We start from the raw sequence: 17,110 nt of genomic DNA, 5'->3' as shown, positions 1-17,110 counted from the left end.
GGTCATTTTTCCATTCAATTATTGTTTATAGATGCCACTAAACTAGGGTCTTTCTGCTCTTTACTAATTAAAATTCTTATTCACTAAAGTATTAGGCTTTTTTACTATAATTTAATTTTAAAATGTTATCTCAAAAACATAAAAAAGAGGGGAAGGAGAAGGAAAGAGGGTAGGGAAGAAGGGAGAGAGGAGAAAAGTAATATCATTATGTTTTTAGAATTGTATCTATAAATCACATTGAATCTGTTAAAAACTAAAATTGAAATTAAAATAACAAAGAGGTGATTTATTTGACTCTTGGTTCTCTATTGAGGTGACTATGACTTATTAGGACTGGATTTGGGGTACACAGGTGAGGTCTTAAGGGATGAATAACTTCACAAATATCTTAACTCATTCTGTCAGTCAGATGGAACAACAGTTAACAGTTTGTTAAGCAAAACAAGAGTGACAAAGAACGTAAAACAGGTATAACAGATATCTTGTACCTTTCGTAAAAGTTGTAAGAATCAAGGAGCTGGGATAAACATCTGCAGGTTTCAGCAACTGTAAGTCAAAACAATTTGAATGGTAAATGTTTTTATCTCGGAAGAAAGCTACACTGAAAGGTTTTACTCTGCTGCAAATGTGGGAGCCAAAAAGCTAGATACTCAGGGACCGCCTGCGAGCTGTGACTGGGTCTGCATCTAAATGCCTACTGCCACCAGTCCTGTGAAAACAGTGGACAAGAGCTGGGAGCACAATCGGGGCAGAACTGACCACACCTTACAAGGGAATCTGCTTTGTTGGTCCCAGTAAGCTAAAACTCTAGAATATCCAAAAGAATTATTAATGGTCAAAGGAATGCTTCGATCTCCAGATAGAAGATCTGAGCCCCCCACACATACACTGCCACCTCTCACCATTATCCAAATACTACACTTGACTTCCTTTCAAATTAATTCAACTTCGTCCGGTCATGAAATTAAGACTCAGTAAACATGCAAATAGCTCTATGTTCTTCTTAAAGCTATTTTTTGCCTTAGTCTTGAACAGCTAAATTTATATGCTTTCCAAAGTACAAAACATAAACATCATAAGTGGTCTCCTGTGGTCCCCAGGGACAAGTAAGAGCACCTGAAAGTGCACAGAATCACAGAAAAATAAAGAACATACTCCATAGACAGTAGCTTTTTCATTTAGACAGACAGCTGTTTGCTTCAGCAAAATCTAGGTCCTTTAGAAGACAGTGTCAACTTTATTGCTTTTTGAAATGCTATGTAAAACATAGAACTTTACAATCTGTACATTAGGCAATTTTCATCTTTAAGTTTAAATATATTTACTGGTAAGAAAAAGTACATGCATAGGAATATACAGAATTTCTAGAAATCATCATCATTTACATTAGAAATTTCTTTATACAAACATCTTCACTTTTAAAAAACATTAACAAATAGCAAGAACCCTCTGAGACTACAGAAAATCCAGCTTTCCAGTTAGCAGCTTTCATTGAGAGACATGAGTGATGGCAGATGAAGGCCTCTTAAGAATAGACTCAACAGAAAACGACAGCGGCTCATTTACTGCGAGTTTTGTTCCAACTTGTTTGGCTACAAAAAGGTCTTTGGCACATCTATCTATTGTAAATGTGTACTTCTGGTTTTCCTTGACTAAACATTCTCTGTGTTTCTTTGGGGTCTCTTCAAAGGCCTCTTTGACAAATGGGGTTTTCAACTCGGGGCCTGATTTGTCATGAAGCGTTTGCTGGAACAACGAGTGGAATGGATTATGTTTAAGTGGCAGAGGGTGCCTGCTGTTTTCTTTGCTGATCTTGGTTAAGACGTGCCCTTGAGCAGCCAGGGAGTCCGTGTCAACAATTGGAGAGAAATTCCGCTGGGGTGGGGAGAATGCAGACCTATCGGGGACAGCCTGGTGAGCCTGAAGGTCACTTCTGGAGGTCTGGACCTCGGGCATGTGAGGCAGCACCAGGGAACCTCCCAGTTTCATCGGCATCACGTCATGGTCTGCACCGTGTTCATCCGGGACTCGTGTCCCCTTGAAGTCCCAGCTGGTCCCAGGTTTCAGGGCTTGCACTGAGGTGGTAGCATTTAGGAGGCATTGTTGGTAGAGGAGGGTGTCACTAATGGGGCCACACTTGGGCCACACTAAAAACCTTGAAGACAAGGGATACTGTCTGTAAGTTGTGGCCACACTTACATTAGAAGAAATTAGTTCCATATTCCCAGACCCTGAATACTGCATGGTTAGATCAAGGCAGGTGGGCAAAAAACTGCAGAAGTCTTTGCTTGCTGGTTCCACCGGGGTGGGGCTATAAGGACTCTTGTAGGAGTTGTAGTCAGGTCCAGGCACCATGCGGTTAGGCAGGAACAAAGCAGCAGCTTGGGAGGTTTCCAACATTTCCCTCTCTTTATATTCTCTCTCCAGCATAATGTTCTCCAACTCTTTATCAGCAAAGGCCCTTCTTTTCCTCATCCTGTCACTAACTGGGGGAGGCAGAGGTAAAGTTCCTCCTAGGTAAGTCTCCGCGGGAATGGGACGATAGCCTAAAATGAGCACACATGGCACAGGAAAGAGATTAACATCTAGGGAAGAAAGATCCCAAAGCCAGCAGGCAACAGAAACACTACAAATGTGCAGAGCAACGATTTTCAGTTCTATATTATGAATATTTTTATACAGAAAGCAAAAGTATAGGCACAATTTTAAATATTTCCCTTTGGAAGGAAGAATATCCATATTTTAACTTTGTCATTGTTGTTTTTGTTGCTAGAGGTTTGTTTGCTTGCCTGCTTTGATGAGGGTATTTTATTGATTGAAATTTTAATATTTTAATGTTCTTCCCCGGCCCCTGTACAATAAGGCTGTTCATGTAGTTTCAATCAATGTTTCATTATCCAAGTCATCTTTTCATTATTAAAAAAAAGATATCTATACCTAGATCTGATGTCACTTATTTTCTAAAGATGGCTCATTATGTACACATTGCTACAGTTGTAGAATAATCCAAGGAGAACTAGGAAAAAAAGAGAAAGAGAGTTAAAGAAAACTGGCAAGGAGGAAAAGAAAAAGATTAAGGAAACAGAGAAGCATAGAAAATTGAAAAGAGATGTTAACTAGTCAGTCACACTCTGCAGTGAGCAATTTAACCAGGCCCTTCCCTGGCTACTGCTACAAATAAAACAAAGAGAGGTGATATTCCCTACATACTGAAAATAATCAGTCCAAAACATCTTTCTCAAGCTCTAATCAGGTTGGCCAGATGCCAATATGGTTGAACAGCTATCGTTAGAACATAGATTAAGTCATTGCACTTTTCATGACTAGAGACAAAATCAAAAGCAAAGACTAGTGTAACCTAAATAGAATTCCTGATGGCATGAAATACTTTGAGTATTTCATCACACCCAAGCACTCACCACTATCAATGTTTGAAGGATCCATTATATTTGTGCTTATATAGTGACAAACCCATCATACTCATTTGCAAATAAAATAAAATGTGAAAACTAACATTTCTATTTCTACTGTAAGTTTTTGCCAGGAAGTTATTTACTTAAATTTATTATTTCATTTAGTATTTGTATTTCTCAAGATGCTTTGGCACAATTTCAATTTATCAATGTGGCCCCTACGGCTATAAATCTGTTTACCAGTTCATAACCAACTTAATTTTTAATTCATGAGAAACAACTGTGGAGTTAGAAGTACATACACAGTACAGGGTGAGACAGGAATAAACCTTAAAACCTTCCCAGAACCAACCAAATAAATTAAAAGTCACAAAAGAAAAAACAAATTCAAATGTCTAACTTAAAAAAAATGCACTTTTCAATCTGAATTTCACTAAATGGCAATGATTAAAGCAACCATAAATTTTATTTAATCGTAAGAAAAATTTTAAAGACAACAATAAAAGGTAGTCAATATATTATCTAGCAAGACAATACATAAATCCCATTCCTAAATAGAGATGCTTTTAAGAGTTAGTAATATTTTAAGGAAAATTAATGTATTACCAGGCTTCACAGAAAGTGGACTGAGACTTCACAGCGCTCAGATTTAATCTACACTTCTCTTGATTGATTTAAAACCTTTTTTAGGCTTCTGCAACCTCGATAGTCAAAAATGGTGAAATGAAATGTGGAACAAGAGCAATCATCTAGATAATGCAGGAAGGAAAACAGTACAATGAAACAGAATGGGGTCTGAGGTTGAACACTCAGTTAAGAGGTCTTTATTGGCCAAGAGCAGCTGTTAAATTCCTCATTTAACTCTACTCATTTAGCTCCTGCCAACGACTAAGGAAAGCATATGTGGTTTTTTGTTATTGTTGTCCTTTTTTATTTCTTTCCTTCTGTCCAGGACATCTGCTCCCGGCTCACTTGGCAGTGTATGTTAGTTACTGGGGCAAATTTCACATCACTTCATGCTGACGGGTTAACTGTGAGGCCACAGAATCATCAAGATTCTCAAAGTGACGGTGACAAAAACCTTGGCAGGTGTTTGAGCCCTATTTTCTCTGGTCTTGACCTCCTTTGAAGAGGAGGGCGCTAATAAAGAGTGTGGAAGCCTCAGACGGTTTCTTCACAGGTTAACAGAAACGCCATGTGGCTAAACGAGAACTGCAGTTCAACTCAGCCAAACCAACCAAAGGATCGATTTTGCGTCGCGTTACCTTCCAAAATGCTTTTGGCCAACAAGCTGGGCGCCCTGACTTGCCTCTGGTACACGGCCTTGCGCTCGAAATTATTCTGTTTCCCAGAAAGCCCCTTTTTGTCCTGGAAACATAAGAAACACAATCAGTGAGAGAAAACAAGACAAGAGAGGCGTCGGAAGATCGTCTGAAACCACTCCCCTGTTTGAATGTACTGATTTTCCCCATGCCTGGTGAAAACTGACGCCAAATGAGGTAATGTCACCCCTTCGTCTCTGGGCGGCAAGCTGCAGGGCCCTCCTCCATCTGCCCCTGGCCTCTGCCCAGACTCGCCCACAGAGGGTCTGGGACCAGAAGCAAGGCGACACCTGGAGCGAAGAGGACTGCGGCCCTCAGTTTTGGCCCGGGAGTTCACGCGTTGGGCGGAAGGAGCCCAGATCCTATCGGACGGCGACCGTAGGCAGGGGTCCCCTGCAATTGGTCAGAGGGCTGGCCTGCTGGCCAGCGAGGGCACAATCATAAGGGTCTCTGGGTGCGGCTGCAAACTGCACATTGTTCCTGGTACAAGGCTTTTGGAGACCACCAGGCACGCCGGACAAAGGGATCCCTGGCTGTCACCACCTGGCTGAGCGGATTCTCCATCCAACCCAGCGGGTTGCCGAAACGGCAGCAGACGCAGGGCGCGGGACTGCCCAGGAGCCTGAGGCCCTCTGGCTCTCAAGGCTTTCCGTGCGGGTCCTTCAGCCTGTGTGGCGATCCCTTCCGCTCGCCCTGAGTCTGGGAGGAGGCCCCGAGAAGCCTCTCGGCGGTCGACGCGCAGGGGAGCACGGGGAAGGACAAGAAAAAGCCATCTCCTCCAGGAAACCCGCACAGTGGGAGGCCGCGGCGCGAAGCCGCAGACAGCTCGCCCGCCAGCGCCACTCGGGCCGTCCGCGCGCATCGCGCGACCTCGGGCTGAGGGCACCTCGCTGCGCACGCACTCTTGACCCATCCTTAGAATGGACAGCACGTGCTGCCCATCCCCAACGGCCCGGTGCCCAGGGCAGCACCGAGGGCACCGTGCGCGCCTCAGTACTGCTGGACGCCCGGGGAACCGGACCAAGCCGTCTCTTCCACCAGCCCCCCAGCATCACCAATATAAACTTAAGGATTAAAAAATAAATAAATAAAAATAAAACGACGTTCTCGACACGTCCCAAACGCGCCTGCCCACTTTCAAGACCTGCTTAACACAAAAGATTTCTCTGCCGAATTCCGCCCCCTCCGCGACGCCCGCGGCTTTCTCCCTCCCGACCCCGCAGGCCCGTGAGGGCCGGGAAGCGTCCTCGCCGCCCTTCCTGGGACGTACTCTGCGCCGCCAGGCCCGCTCCCCGCCGGCTCCCCGGGTACGCACCTCGGTGGCCTGCTGCCTCCGGAGCGCCACCTGGGCGGCCATGACACGCTGCCGCTCCACCACCAGCAGGCAGTTGGCGCACTGGCAGTCGCGCCAGCGGCAGAAGCGCTTGTGGCCCTTGAGGCACGACACCACGCCGTGGTTGCGGCAGCGCGCGCACTTGGGCGTGCGGCTCAGCTTGCGCGGCTCCGCGACGCCCCCCGCGTTCGCGGCGCGCTCCGAGGCCCCGGCTGCGGCGGGCAAGGCCGGCGGCGCCGGCGCAGGCCTGGGCAGCTGTCTTCCCTGCGACTCCGGCCGGCCCGGCACCTCCTGCGGCGTGCCCGCCTCCTCGCCATAGCCCTCTTCCTCCGCGTCTTCCTCCGCGTCGTCTTCCTCTTCGTCGTCCTCGCCGTCGGCCGGCGGCGGGCTGGGTCCGGGCGGCGTGGACGGAGGCCCCCCGCAGCCGTCCTCCTCCAGCTCCAGGCTCTCCACGTCGATCTCCCAGTCTCCAGCGGCCGGGCCTGCCTGTCGGTCGGCCATAGTGCGCAATGCCTGGCTCCGGCTCGCGATCTAGGACCGCAGTCTAGAGAGACACAGAGACCCAAAGATCCATCGGCCGCCGTCAGGAACCGTCACCGAGCCTCGGGCCCCAGAGCTTCTGGCCTGCTTGCCTCCACCCTGGAGTTACCCTTTATTCTCTCCATGCCCCTTATGTCCAGACCACACGTGCCCAGGGATCCAAACTCAACAAGGATTATTATTATTATTGGTGTTTTGTGAGCACCTGACCTTTAACAGAGCCCCGTGTGACTCTACCCAGGTTTATTGTACAAGTTCCTAGATAAATCATGAGCACACACGCAAAATTCTTGTGTTCAACTAGGCTGACCTAGGACACTTGTCAGCCTTCTCCACAGCCGTCTTAAACGGCCGTGAAGAATATGCGATGTCAATGAAATCATTATTCCTCATTACAACACAGTACCTCCCAAGGCCCCTCATCCACCTACACACCACCAGGACCTTCCTTGGAACTCTCCCCTAATCTCCCCAAAATCCACTGGTAACCAAAGTTCCACTGTCATCAGCGCCCCACGGGACGCTAGCCACAAAGCTGCAGATGCCAGCCTAGCATCAACAGCACTTGGACGCACAGGGCTGCGCCGCACGGGACCTACGACTGACATCTTCTTGAAGTATCAAAGCCTAACAACCGGCAAGGAAAGGTGGCTCCTGCCCTTGACCCTCCCGGAGACCCCAGTAGGCATCACAACACTCACCAAGACTTTGCAGCCCCGGCGAGCAGCCGCGTCAAAGGATATCCAGCTTTGGGATCTGGCTGTCAGGCTGCTAGCAGCAAAGGCAAACGGAAACCCAGTTCGCCACTCCGGTCACGAAATTGGGGGCGGGCAGCTGTACAGGGGACTTAAGGGGTGAGAAGGGCGGGGAGTAGGCGACTTAAGTTCTCAGTGACCTAGCCCCACACACATCCCGAGCTCTTCAAAGGTGAAACTGGTCCTCTGCAGCCTCGCGTGCTTCTGAGGTCACTTTCGGCTTCCTCTGACCCAAGCCGGGCCGGGAAGGTGCCGGGCCTAGCTCAGATGACCGGCTCCTAGGGCAGGCGGGCGGGCGGGAGCGGCTGCGTGCAGCGCAGTGCCACTCGCCGCAGTCTCCAGCCGCCGCCGCGCCCCTCCCTAGTATTATCCGCTCGGGCCTCCGAGCTCCGTGCCCTCTGATTGGATGGTCGTCAGGCGGTGTGCACGCCTATTGGCCGACGCGCGCCGGCCGGCCGCCCTCCGCCTCCCCGCGATCGATCCACGCGCTCCTCCCCGCCGCGCTCTGCCAGAGTCCGCCCGCTGGGCCTTCGCTACAACCGGGTCTCCCGTGCCGAAGCTAACCCCGAAGAGTGAGGCGCCTGCTGCGGGTTGAAGAGTCGCCTACCTCGCGGAGACACACTCTTAGAAATCGCGCTGTCCACAGCAGAAGGTAATTAAAAGTGAGGCAGAGATCAGAAAGGCTATCGTTGGTCCCTTGAAATCAGCACCAACAGTGTTTCTGCGACCCAATCATTAACCCAGAGTTGAGCGCGGACAGGAGGCCTCTGATGGGCGCGCCGTAGCTCCTTCCTTTCTCCTGTTTATAGAGTAACTCGGTCGTTACCTTGCATCTCTGCGTTCAGCCTACAAACGACCTGTGGCTGTGTGTGTGCGGCTAGTTCCGTTCATCCCTGAAGCGCAAACTGGTTCCTCTTTAACTTTCATCGGATTCGTGAGGAAGGTGGCCAAATCAACCACCAGTCACATTATTATTTTTTTTCTACATCAATCAACGGCTGGTTCAGTTCATTTTCGGAAGAAAGGAAATGCACGCCATTAAGAGACTTATGTATATTATATTTGCTCTAAGACTACATGTGAACAAGATTTTTTTTTCTTAAAAAAAGATTGCTTTTAGCGTGCACGAATATATTTATAAACAAAGTGACCCTTCAAGCGTCTCCCTCAAAAATCCTTCATGAAAACATTCAAAACAAAGTTCCATTTCCAACATACTGAAAAAAGGAATTCGTTTTCGCGTTTCAGTGCTGCCTTCTCTTTCTTGAACTAAATTTACAATCACATAGACGCTGGCATAGTTGCAGTTTTAAGTACCCACGGCCCCTCGCGTAGGGTGGGTTTAAGAGACAGATTAGGAAGTTGCACATGGCTGCACCGCGCACACAGTGGTCCCGCTGTACCTGTCTGCTGGAGGAAGGGAACTGCTGCCGTGGTTCTCACGTTGCTTCTCTTTGAGCCCGTGAAAAGGTGAAAAGTTAACGATGCTCCGGAAAACAGGGACAAAGGCGATTGAGGAGGAATGACCGAGAGACGAAGGCAGCCGCGTGGGGAAGTTCTCCCCCTGGGGCCCCGGCACTGGATTGCCATCCTTAGGAGTGCTCCTTCAGGACGGCTTGCAGTGCCCACCGAAGCTAATTCCCTTGGGCTCCTCAGTGTCTCTGGGCGTCTTGGAAGAGGTGCTGGCTGGGACACGGGAGTAAGGGCCACACGGCCCGTGGGTGTCTCCCCCTTAGCACCACCAAATAACACGCTTCAGCTTTTGCATTTTCCTCCACTCATCAATGTGCTTTGTATTCACGCACGTTGGAGAGCTCGAATTCTTGACCAAAGCAGAAATGTGTTCTCCTCCCGAAATCTTCAGAGATCCAGAGGGGAGCCTGGGGTCTCGCAGTAGTCCGGAGGGGAGCAGTTAACTGGCCAGCACCACAGTCCTAACTCGGCCTCTGTGGGTATGCGGATTAATTGTACTAGGCTAGCATCCTTTCTGACGATAGTACCCGTCCTTAGGCGCAGGCTTCCTGGAACAAGACTCAGCACGTTTTTATCAATCATTCTGGTTTTTCCTAGCGTCTCCCCCTGCTAAGCCACACTTCTGCCTTTACAAACCGGCGTTTGGGTGCCTCTGCCGCGCACCATGCATGCGCGGGCCGTGAGCGCACGGCGCTGGGCAGGCTGTTCTGTTATTTTATTTATGGCTTATACCGCCGGGCGTGGGGTAAGGAGTTCAAGTCATTAGCGCTTCACCAGCGATTTTTAAATATTAAGGAATCAAATCAAGACAGCGAGTTTGCTAGCTCCGAGTAACTAAGACGGAGGGGAAAGCGGGCCCGGGGGAGGGGACGGAGCAGGAGAGGAAAACGGGTGTGAACGGCCGAATCTCCTAAACTGAAAGTAAACCAGGAGCCCACACGCCCTGGAACTAGTTTGAGCTTCGAAGACTACTATAAAAAGAAGGAAACAAGTGGGGTTTGTGTACAGTAAACCACGCCGGCTGAAGCAAGACCTGAGGTTGGACTGGACCGAGAGGACCAGGCCTTCCCAAAGTTCCGATGGAAAGGGGCGGGCCTTCCTCCAGAGCGCGTCTTCGGGCCCGGAGGTGGGGAGGGCGGCGCCCCAGGGCTTCCCAGGAGTTCAGGGCCCAGAATTCGCCGTCCTGCATTTCCCCAGCCCTGGCAAGCCGCGCGAAACAACCCCACAGCGCCCTCCGTCCACTTGCCCCCTTCCCGCACCCCATCTGCAGCTGCAGTCAGGATCCAGCTGAACTGTACTCCAGCCCGCTGCCCTGAAGGCCCCCAGGGAACCTCGAGGCCAGCAACCTCTGGGACGATAAGGGAGTGGAGGTCCTCCCGAGACCTCCGAAATTGATCGAGAAATTATGTGTATTTTTCTGGGGTGGGGGCAGCAGGGATGATCCTAGCTTTTGATCGAATTGTGAAACGAATTCACGGTTGCCCAAACTGCTCAGTAAACTAAATATTCAGGAAATAGGGGCCAAAGAACCTGGGTTCAAATTGATCGTTCCACGGAGTACGTGTCTTTGGTCAGTTGTTTTCGGGCGCCCGGGATGCTTCATCTGCAAAATGGGGAGACCAGCCACGACTTGACCCAGCTCGTTGTGAAGACTCAATAATCGCGACACTAGGACGTCTTCGCATACTAGAAGCTCCGATTAAGTCCTGAGTCCGCTCCGGAGAGGGTGCTACTTCTTGCAGCCCAGGGAGGCCCCTGCCCGCTAGACGGACAGGCGAAGGCGCAGGGAATCCTGCTCTCCGCAGGTCCTTCTCTTAAAAGGGATCTGGTGGGACTGAAGACTTCGGAGGTGGGGAAACAGAGAAGTTCTTTTGACTTGTAAACCGACACCAAATTGCAAGGTACCATTCCGAGTCCCTCTTGCAAATTACAAAGCAGCGGGGGCCCCCGCAGAGGACTCAGCCCCGGGGAGCTCGGTGAGGGCGGCCGGCAGGGTGTGCTTCTCTCCTAGCTGGCCGCTGAGCGTAGTGTGGGCGGGTTCACCCTCTGCCTCCCTCTCTCTCTCCTAAATGTCTCTCATCCTGCACCCTTTCCCGTTAGGGCACCGCGCAGACCCACGCAGTGGGAAGCCTTCCTTTAGCCAAATTAAAAAAGGGAACCCCAACAGAATGATTCTTTTTCTTTTCTTGCTAAGGGTTTTCCTCTCTCTCTCTCTCTCTCTCTCTCTCTCTACCCCTCTAAAAATAAAGGAGGGAAACCTGTTTCAAGTAGGCTCCTGCTCATCAATCCAATTCCTCGCGACAATCCCACCTGGCTGGCAGCTTGGCCATGCAACAGGCTTGGATCCTTCCCGCGCAACTGTCTGGGTGCCCCGCGGCACCCCGCGCCTTTAAGCCCCGTCGCCCAGCGCGGATTCTGTAAGCTGCACTTCAACTGGAATCGGAGCTCCGCGTCCCAGAGTTCGACCCGCTTGATACAGTGCGGGATTTGCCATGCCTCGTCCGGAAAACGTCGAGCAGGGTCCTTAATCATCCTTTGTGCCTCACTAGCCTCAACTGCAAAGAGAATTTAACCTCAAAAACAATGACCCCTTGGAGCCCTGGCCCGCGCGTAGGGAGCTTTCAGTACCAGAGAGTTATTGTAGTATTTCTATTATCGCGCTTTTATTTTTATAGCAGCCTTTATTGAGATATTATCCACACATCATGCTTATTCCCTCCCTTAAAAATGCACAGGGAAGCGGTGAGCATCGTTGGTCCCAGTGCCTGCTCACAGCCTCGGCTCTGCTTCCTATTTCAGCTTCCTGCTGATGCGCACTGTTGGAGGCAGCAATAGTGGTAATGCACTTGGTAATGGTCCAAGTGCTTGGGCCCCTGCCACCCACGTGGGAGACCCTGATGATGTTCCTGGCTCCTGATTTCGGCCTGGCCCAGCCCTGGCTGATGTGGACTTTTGGAGGCGTGGATCTGTTGGTGGAAGGTCGCTCTCCTCTCTCTCTCCCTCAACGTGTGTGCCTTTCACGTGTTTGTTTAAAAAAGACAAAGTGTACAAGTCAGTGTCCCTAAATTACATGTGCCCCATTTCGGGACAAACTATGAAGCACTCCTGCTTTCAGATACTATTGCCGAGCTGCCAGGAGCTTGGAACATTCCATTTCCCATTGTTGCCATTCTAACTCCCGCCATCTGGCTGCGGGGAGCTCGGAGCGGGAGAAATTGGAGGCCCGATTTCCTCCCAGCCCCGCCGCACTTCCAGCTCCTGGGGCCTGGAGATGAGGAAGGGGGGCCGCGAGGAGCTGCGCCCGCTGCCGCCTGCCCGCCCCTCCCCCCCACCCCTGCGCCGCCTCACCACCTGCCGAGAGCGCGCAGGCGGCAGGTAAGGCGCTTCTCCCTTGACCGCTACGCTCTGATTCCTCCAGAGATGACCCCGGGTACACCTCCTCTGCAGAAAGCTACTCTCAGCGTTGTACCGCCTCGCGACTCTGACTCGCGGTGGACGCGGCGAAATAAATAATCCCAGATGGGACTACCGAGAGATGATTTCCCAATGTACTTTGCGTAATCAAATATACGACCTGTCACAAGCCACAGGGGCGGTGCGGAGGAGAGCTCGCGGGGGATGGCTGCTGTCCTCCGTGCTCAGAGAAGACTCCCTGGCCGGCTTCGCGTGTCCAAGACGCTGGGAGAAAAAAGGATGAGGCGGGTTGGGTCTCTCTCCGACGGAGGCAGGGCTGAAGTTATGGCTGTTTAGGACCGGAAGGGATCCTGGTAGTCCACGCTCCGTGGTTTACAAGCGGAAAGGGAAAATGTGGGAGCACACGGCAACTAAGTGGGCTGCGCCGTCCCAGGAGTCCACAGCAACCTCCCCTGCAGGGCGGTGCCTCCGTTCAGTTTTGCCCACTGTGCCCATTGCGGCGGGCCGCGCGGTCAGATGCAGGGAGTGCAGAGCGACCACCCGCCCAGAGCTTTCTGGAGACCCTGCCAGCTTGCGGGCCCATCCTCCGCGCTGGGGAACGCGGGTCAGTTCGCTTGGGGGTCATGGGGCAGCCAGGAGATGAGGCAACCGCAGACTTCCTTAACCTCTCAGTAGCCGTTCCAAGAGGTCCTCGGGGGAGGTGCTATCAGGACCTGGGTTCCACCGCAGGGGCGGTGGTCTTGTTCCAGAAGGCAGTGGTGAGAGGGCTACTGTCTTGGTGAGGCACCCGGGGATGCGCTGGGCACCGCAGCCCCCTCAGGACTAACTGAAGAGAGAAGGTCATAACCCTGAGAACTTTCCACCCCTGCTCCTATCCCAGGTCATCGTGTAACAATTCGAGGGGGGGGGGGCCAGATCTGACCCATTCTCAAATCACTCTCCGTATTTTCCCAACAGTCCAGCCACCAGGTGGGAACCAGGAAAGGGAGAGGGAAGCCAGGTGTTGCTGGGCAGGTACTGTGGTGGCAATTTAACCCCTTCCCTGAATCAGCCACTGAGCACACCACTCCACCTTCTTGGGCCAGGGTGTTAACCCGCTACGCCACAACGCCAGCCCCAAGATCCAGTAATTTCTAAGTTCTCTGCCCAATACTAACATCTGTAATAAATGCTGCCTTCATGCCCTGGCCTGAAGTTGCGGCATCCCATATGGGCGCCGGTTCTAGTTCCGGCTGCTCCTCCTACGATCCAGCTCTCTGCTATGGCCTGGGATAGCAACAGAGGATGGCCCAAGTCCTCGGGCCCCTGCACCTACGTGGGAGACCTGGAAGAGGCTCCTGACTTCGGATAGGCTCAGCTCCGGCTGTTGCGGCCATCTGGGGAGTGAACCAACAGATGGAAGACCTCTCTCTCTGTCTCTACCTCTCTGTAACTCTTTCAAATAAAAAAAATTATTTAAAAAAATGCTGTTTTCTCTATAATGGGCTGCATGTTCAGGTAACAAGACCCAGGGCACGAAGAAAGTCCAGGGACACAGGGAGGACGAAAAAAGGAGGCAGATGGGACAAAAAAGGCAATTTCTGCCACTTTGGTGACATTTCTGCTTCTCTGTAGTTCTGCCATTGACCCTATCCCATCGGAAGCCCAGTGAACAATGTGAAAAACACACCAGATCTGCCTACCAGTGAAAACATGGAGCTCTTCACAAAAGATTCAGCAAAGATTCCTTCAAGTAACAGGGTGGGTACCCACGCATCTCAAAGCTTCCACTACCCTATTGCTTCTAGATTAGGCCTGTTCCAGCTGGATTTTAAGCAAAACATCACCAGGTCTATTCAACAGGCCTCTTGAGCCCTGTCCTATGTGATGCTCATACTGGGGCCTGAGTTTGGGCTTCGATTTGGGCCAAAATATTTCCTTTGTTGTTAGCTGCAGGAAGTGGGCCTATTAGGCTCTCTGAAAAAAAAAAAAATTCTAGAAACATCCCTGTGCTGAAGGCGTACCCCAGCCTTGGGGAAGAGAGCTGCAGAACAGATGCTTCACGGTGTCTGTCCCAATGGCGTGGAGTGGAAGGGAGTGTGTAGGGGCTCGCCCTGTGTTTGGCTGTCTTTGGATAGCAGGGACTGTCCAGAATGTGAAATTCCAGGGACTAAACTGTGAGCCTGTGTCTTGCAGCCAGTTGGAAGAACACAGACACCTTTATGGAGTTCTGGATCTGTGAAGGGCAGGATTCTGTCCAGTGGTGAAATGAGCAGCAAAGGCAGTGAGATCCTCAAGGGGTCCTGCTCTTCTATTCTTGGGTTTCCCAACAAAAGTAACCCTTCACCTGGGGGCAGTTCCCCTGCTATCTCCCCCTTAAGCTTCTGCGAAATGAAGGAACTGAAGTGGAGCCTATTTCTAGGTGGGATGAGAAAATGGAAAAGGCTTGCAGGCTGGCATTTCCCCAGGGTTGTGTGGGGGAAGACAGAGGGGACAAGCAGGGACCAGCTGGGGCTGGAGCTCCTTAGATCCAGTCTCTATGTAAACTTGATTGTCAAGAGGAAATCGCTTTGAAAACGCTGACCCCAGAGCGCAGGCGGGTTTTCCAAAGGAGGGAGATGTGCAGTTGGGAGAGGGCGGGCAAGGGGACATGTCACTTGTTTCACACTGATTTAACGCGGCTAGAGTGCAGGTGCAAGAAATACCCGGCCCCTGTTCCTCCCAGCCACCAAGACCCCCTGAGCCCTGCACCCCTGCCCCTTCTTTCGCAGAAAATTTATTGACGAGGTGAAGCCAGGCTAACAAAACTGCAACCTCGGGCACTTCAGGCGCCACAAGAATGCTTTGATCCTTCCCCAGAGTCTAGCGGTCCCCAGGCGACAGCTTCGCCAAACGCCAGGGCTCCCCGCAGCCGGTCGCTGCTGCCGGCCCGACTTCCTAAACCCGGGGCCGCGAACGGCGGAAAGAGGCCACGCGGGGGCGCTGTGCGGCGAACCCGCAGACCCGCACTAGGGAGCCAGGTGCAGCCGCGGCGGGTGTCCGGTCTCGCCTGCCCCTTGCCCTCTGGTCTGCTTGCCGTGGACGGCCCACGGCGAGCGGTGGTCGGTGTGGCAGTTCGGAGGGGCATCGGTAGACTGAGGGGAGATTGCGGAGCTGTTCTGCGCGCCTGGAGGCTCAGACCACTGCTCCTTCCAGCCTTCTGGCGCGTTCTCCAAGGAATGGGGAGGGGCCCTTCTCGAGCTGAGTCTTGCGATGATTTTGCCAAGGCATCAGTCACCGTCGTTGAGGGCCCTCCGTTTAGCATGTTCGGAGCCAGACCCTTCCAGCTTGGCATTCCCGACCCTTCACATCTTTCATCCTCCAGTTACCCAAGCAGGTCCGGAGAAGCCGTCCTGTCGCAGGCACGGTTCTGGAAGCAACAGAACCCAGATTGCAACTCCCAGCAGGAGTCAACTGGAGCGGCGGATGAAAATGCTTCAGCTCTATACCACCCCCGATTGCCCTGGCCCCCAGGTTCCTCCTCCAGAAGAAGCTGCCTGCGTCTCCCATCGCCAGCGCACAGCTGCGGCAGAATGTCCTCGCCCCATTGCCAGGCCCAGGGGCCCCATTTCCTGGTGCCTCGACGCTCTCCCCTCCACACCCTCCTCTCCTGCATAGCTCTCCGTGCAGAAATGGTTTTGAGGAACACAACGCTTTTCCTGAGGCCACCAGGTTTTCTGAACAGGACTTTAGAGCCAAGGAGAGATTTAAAGTTTGGCGGCAGCAAATGACCCTAAAGACAAATGGGTGCGTGGCAGAGGTGACAGGAAGCTGTGCAGATCAGCCTGGGCTCTGAAAGCATGGAAGACCCCACATCATTTCTGGAGACCCAAGAATTTCTGCACATTCCTAACCTAAGCTTCAGTTTCCTCATTTGTAAAATGGAAATAATAAATATTTTTCATTGCCTACATCAATAGTTTCCTAAGGTTCTAAGGTCAAAATGGGGAGGGGGGTGATTGAAATTCTTTGAAAATCAGAAAGATAGCCTGTTTTGTGGCACAGCAAGTAATGCCACAGCACTGACATCCCATATGAACCATCCCAGTCCCACTGCTCCATTTCCCATCCAGCTCCCCACCAATGTGCCTGGAAAGGCAGTGGAAGATGGCCTAACTGCTTGGGCCCCTGCACCCATGTGGGAGAACCAGAAGGAGTTCCAGGCTGCTGGCTTCAGCCTGACCCAGCACTGGCCACTTCTGCCACTTGGGCAGTGAACTAGCAAATAAAAGATTTATCTCCCTCTCTCTCTGTAACTCTGCCTTTCAAATACATAAATAAACCCTTGAAAAAATTAAAAAGCATTTTGAGCACAAGGTATTCACGAGGTCTCCATGTCTTCATCCGTTGGCTTTCATGTTCAGACCATTATGTAACAGGTTAATAAATAAAAATAAGATTAAGTCCATGAGAGGCCACAGAGGGGAATACCAGGTGCTGTTTAATAAATGACTTTTAGGCAATGCCTTTCCCTCAGATGAAGTTGCCATTATATTCCTTCACTGGCCAACAGAAAATCCAACGCACCCCCTCCCTCCTGGCCAATGGGGAACAAGGATTCAGGTAGAATGTTTGCATGGACTTCTTTAGCACTGTGGAAGCGACTGGGAGGGAAATACTCCCACTTGGAAGAGGAGGCGGGATGCAGCATGGTAACAAAACCTTTCTGAGTCAACAGGTTGATCCCAATGCGTTTTGTTTCTCTTCCAAAGAAGTGTGGTGTTCCTGTGAAGGAAAGGAATGGCCCTGCCTCAGCTCTCCCTGTCTTAGTTGGCTAAGTCTGGATGCCCGTAGGAACTATAAGTTGCACTGCTTTCCTCCTCTTTCTTTTCCTTATTTTTT

At 51.4% G+C, this 17,110-nt stretch overlaps 1 protein-coding gene across 15 annotated transcripts in view; it reads right to left on the bottom strand.

Moving 5' to 3' along the window:
* DMRT2 (doublesex and mab-3 related transcription factor 2) overlaps positions 1-17,110 on the bottom strand; it is a 128,619-nt gene that overhangs the window by 64,746 nt on the left and 46,763 nt on the right. For 5 of the 15 annotated variants that reach the window (XM_089316364.1, XM_051858420.3, XM_089316374.1 and 2 more), the window contains 2 exons: positions 4,679-4,781; positions 1,218-2,546 (listed from right to left, as the gene is read on the bottom strand). In XM_089316364.1, the coding sequence (XP_089172490.1) occupies positions 1,489-2,475 (987 nt within the window). In that variant the 5' untranslated portion in view covers positions 2,476-2,546; positions 4,679-4,781 and the 3' untranslated portion in view covers positions 1,218-1,488. Of the gene's footprint in view, positions 1-488; positions 547-1,217; positions 2,547-2,937; positions 3,017-4,678; positions 4,782-6,050; positions 6,613-7,309; positions 7,772-17,110 lie in introns of those variants that run through there. The other 10 variants (XM_089316415.1, XM_089316421.1, XM_089316411.1 and 7 more) reach the window with 8 other exon arrangements.

The sequence above is a fragment of the Oryctolagus cuniculus genome, chromosome 1, assembly GCF_051225735.1.
Source record: "Oryctolagus cuniculus isolate XC-2025 breed Fujian yellow rabbit chromosome 1, ASM5122573v1, whole genome shotgun sequence".
In the NCBI taxonomy this organism is placed as follows: domain Eukaryota; kingdom Metazoa; phylum Chordata; class Mammalia; order Lagomorpha; family Leporidae; genus Oryctolagus; species Oryctolagus cuniculus.
This window is presented reverse-complemented; position numbering and strand designations above follow the sequence as displayed.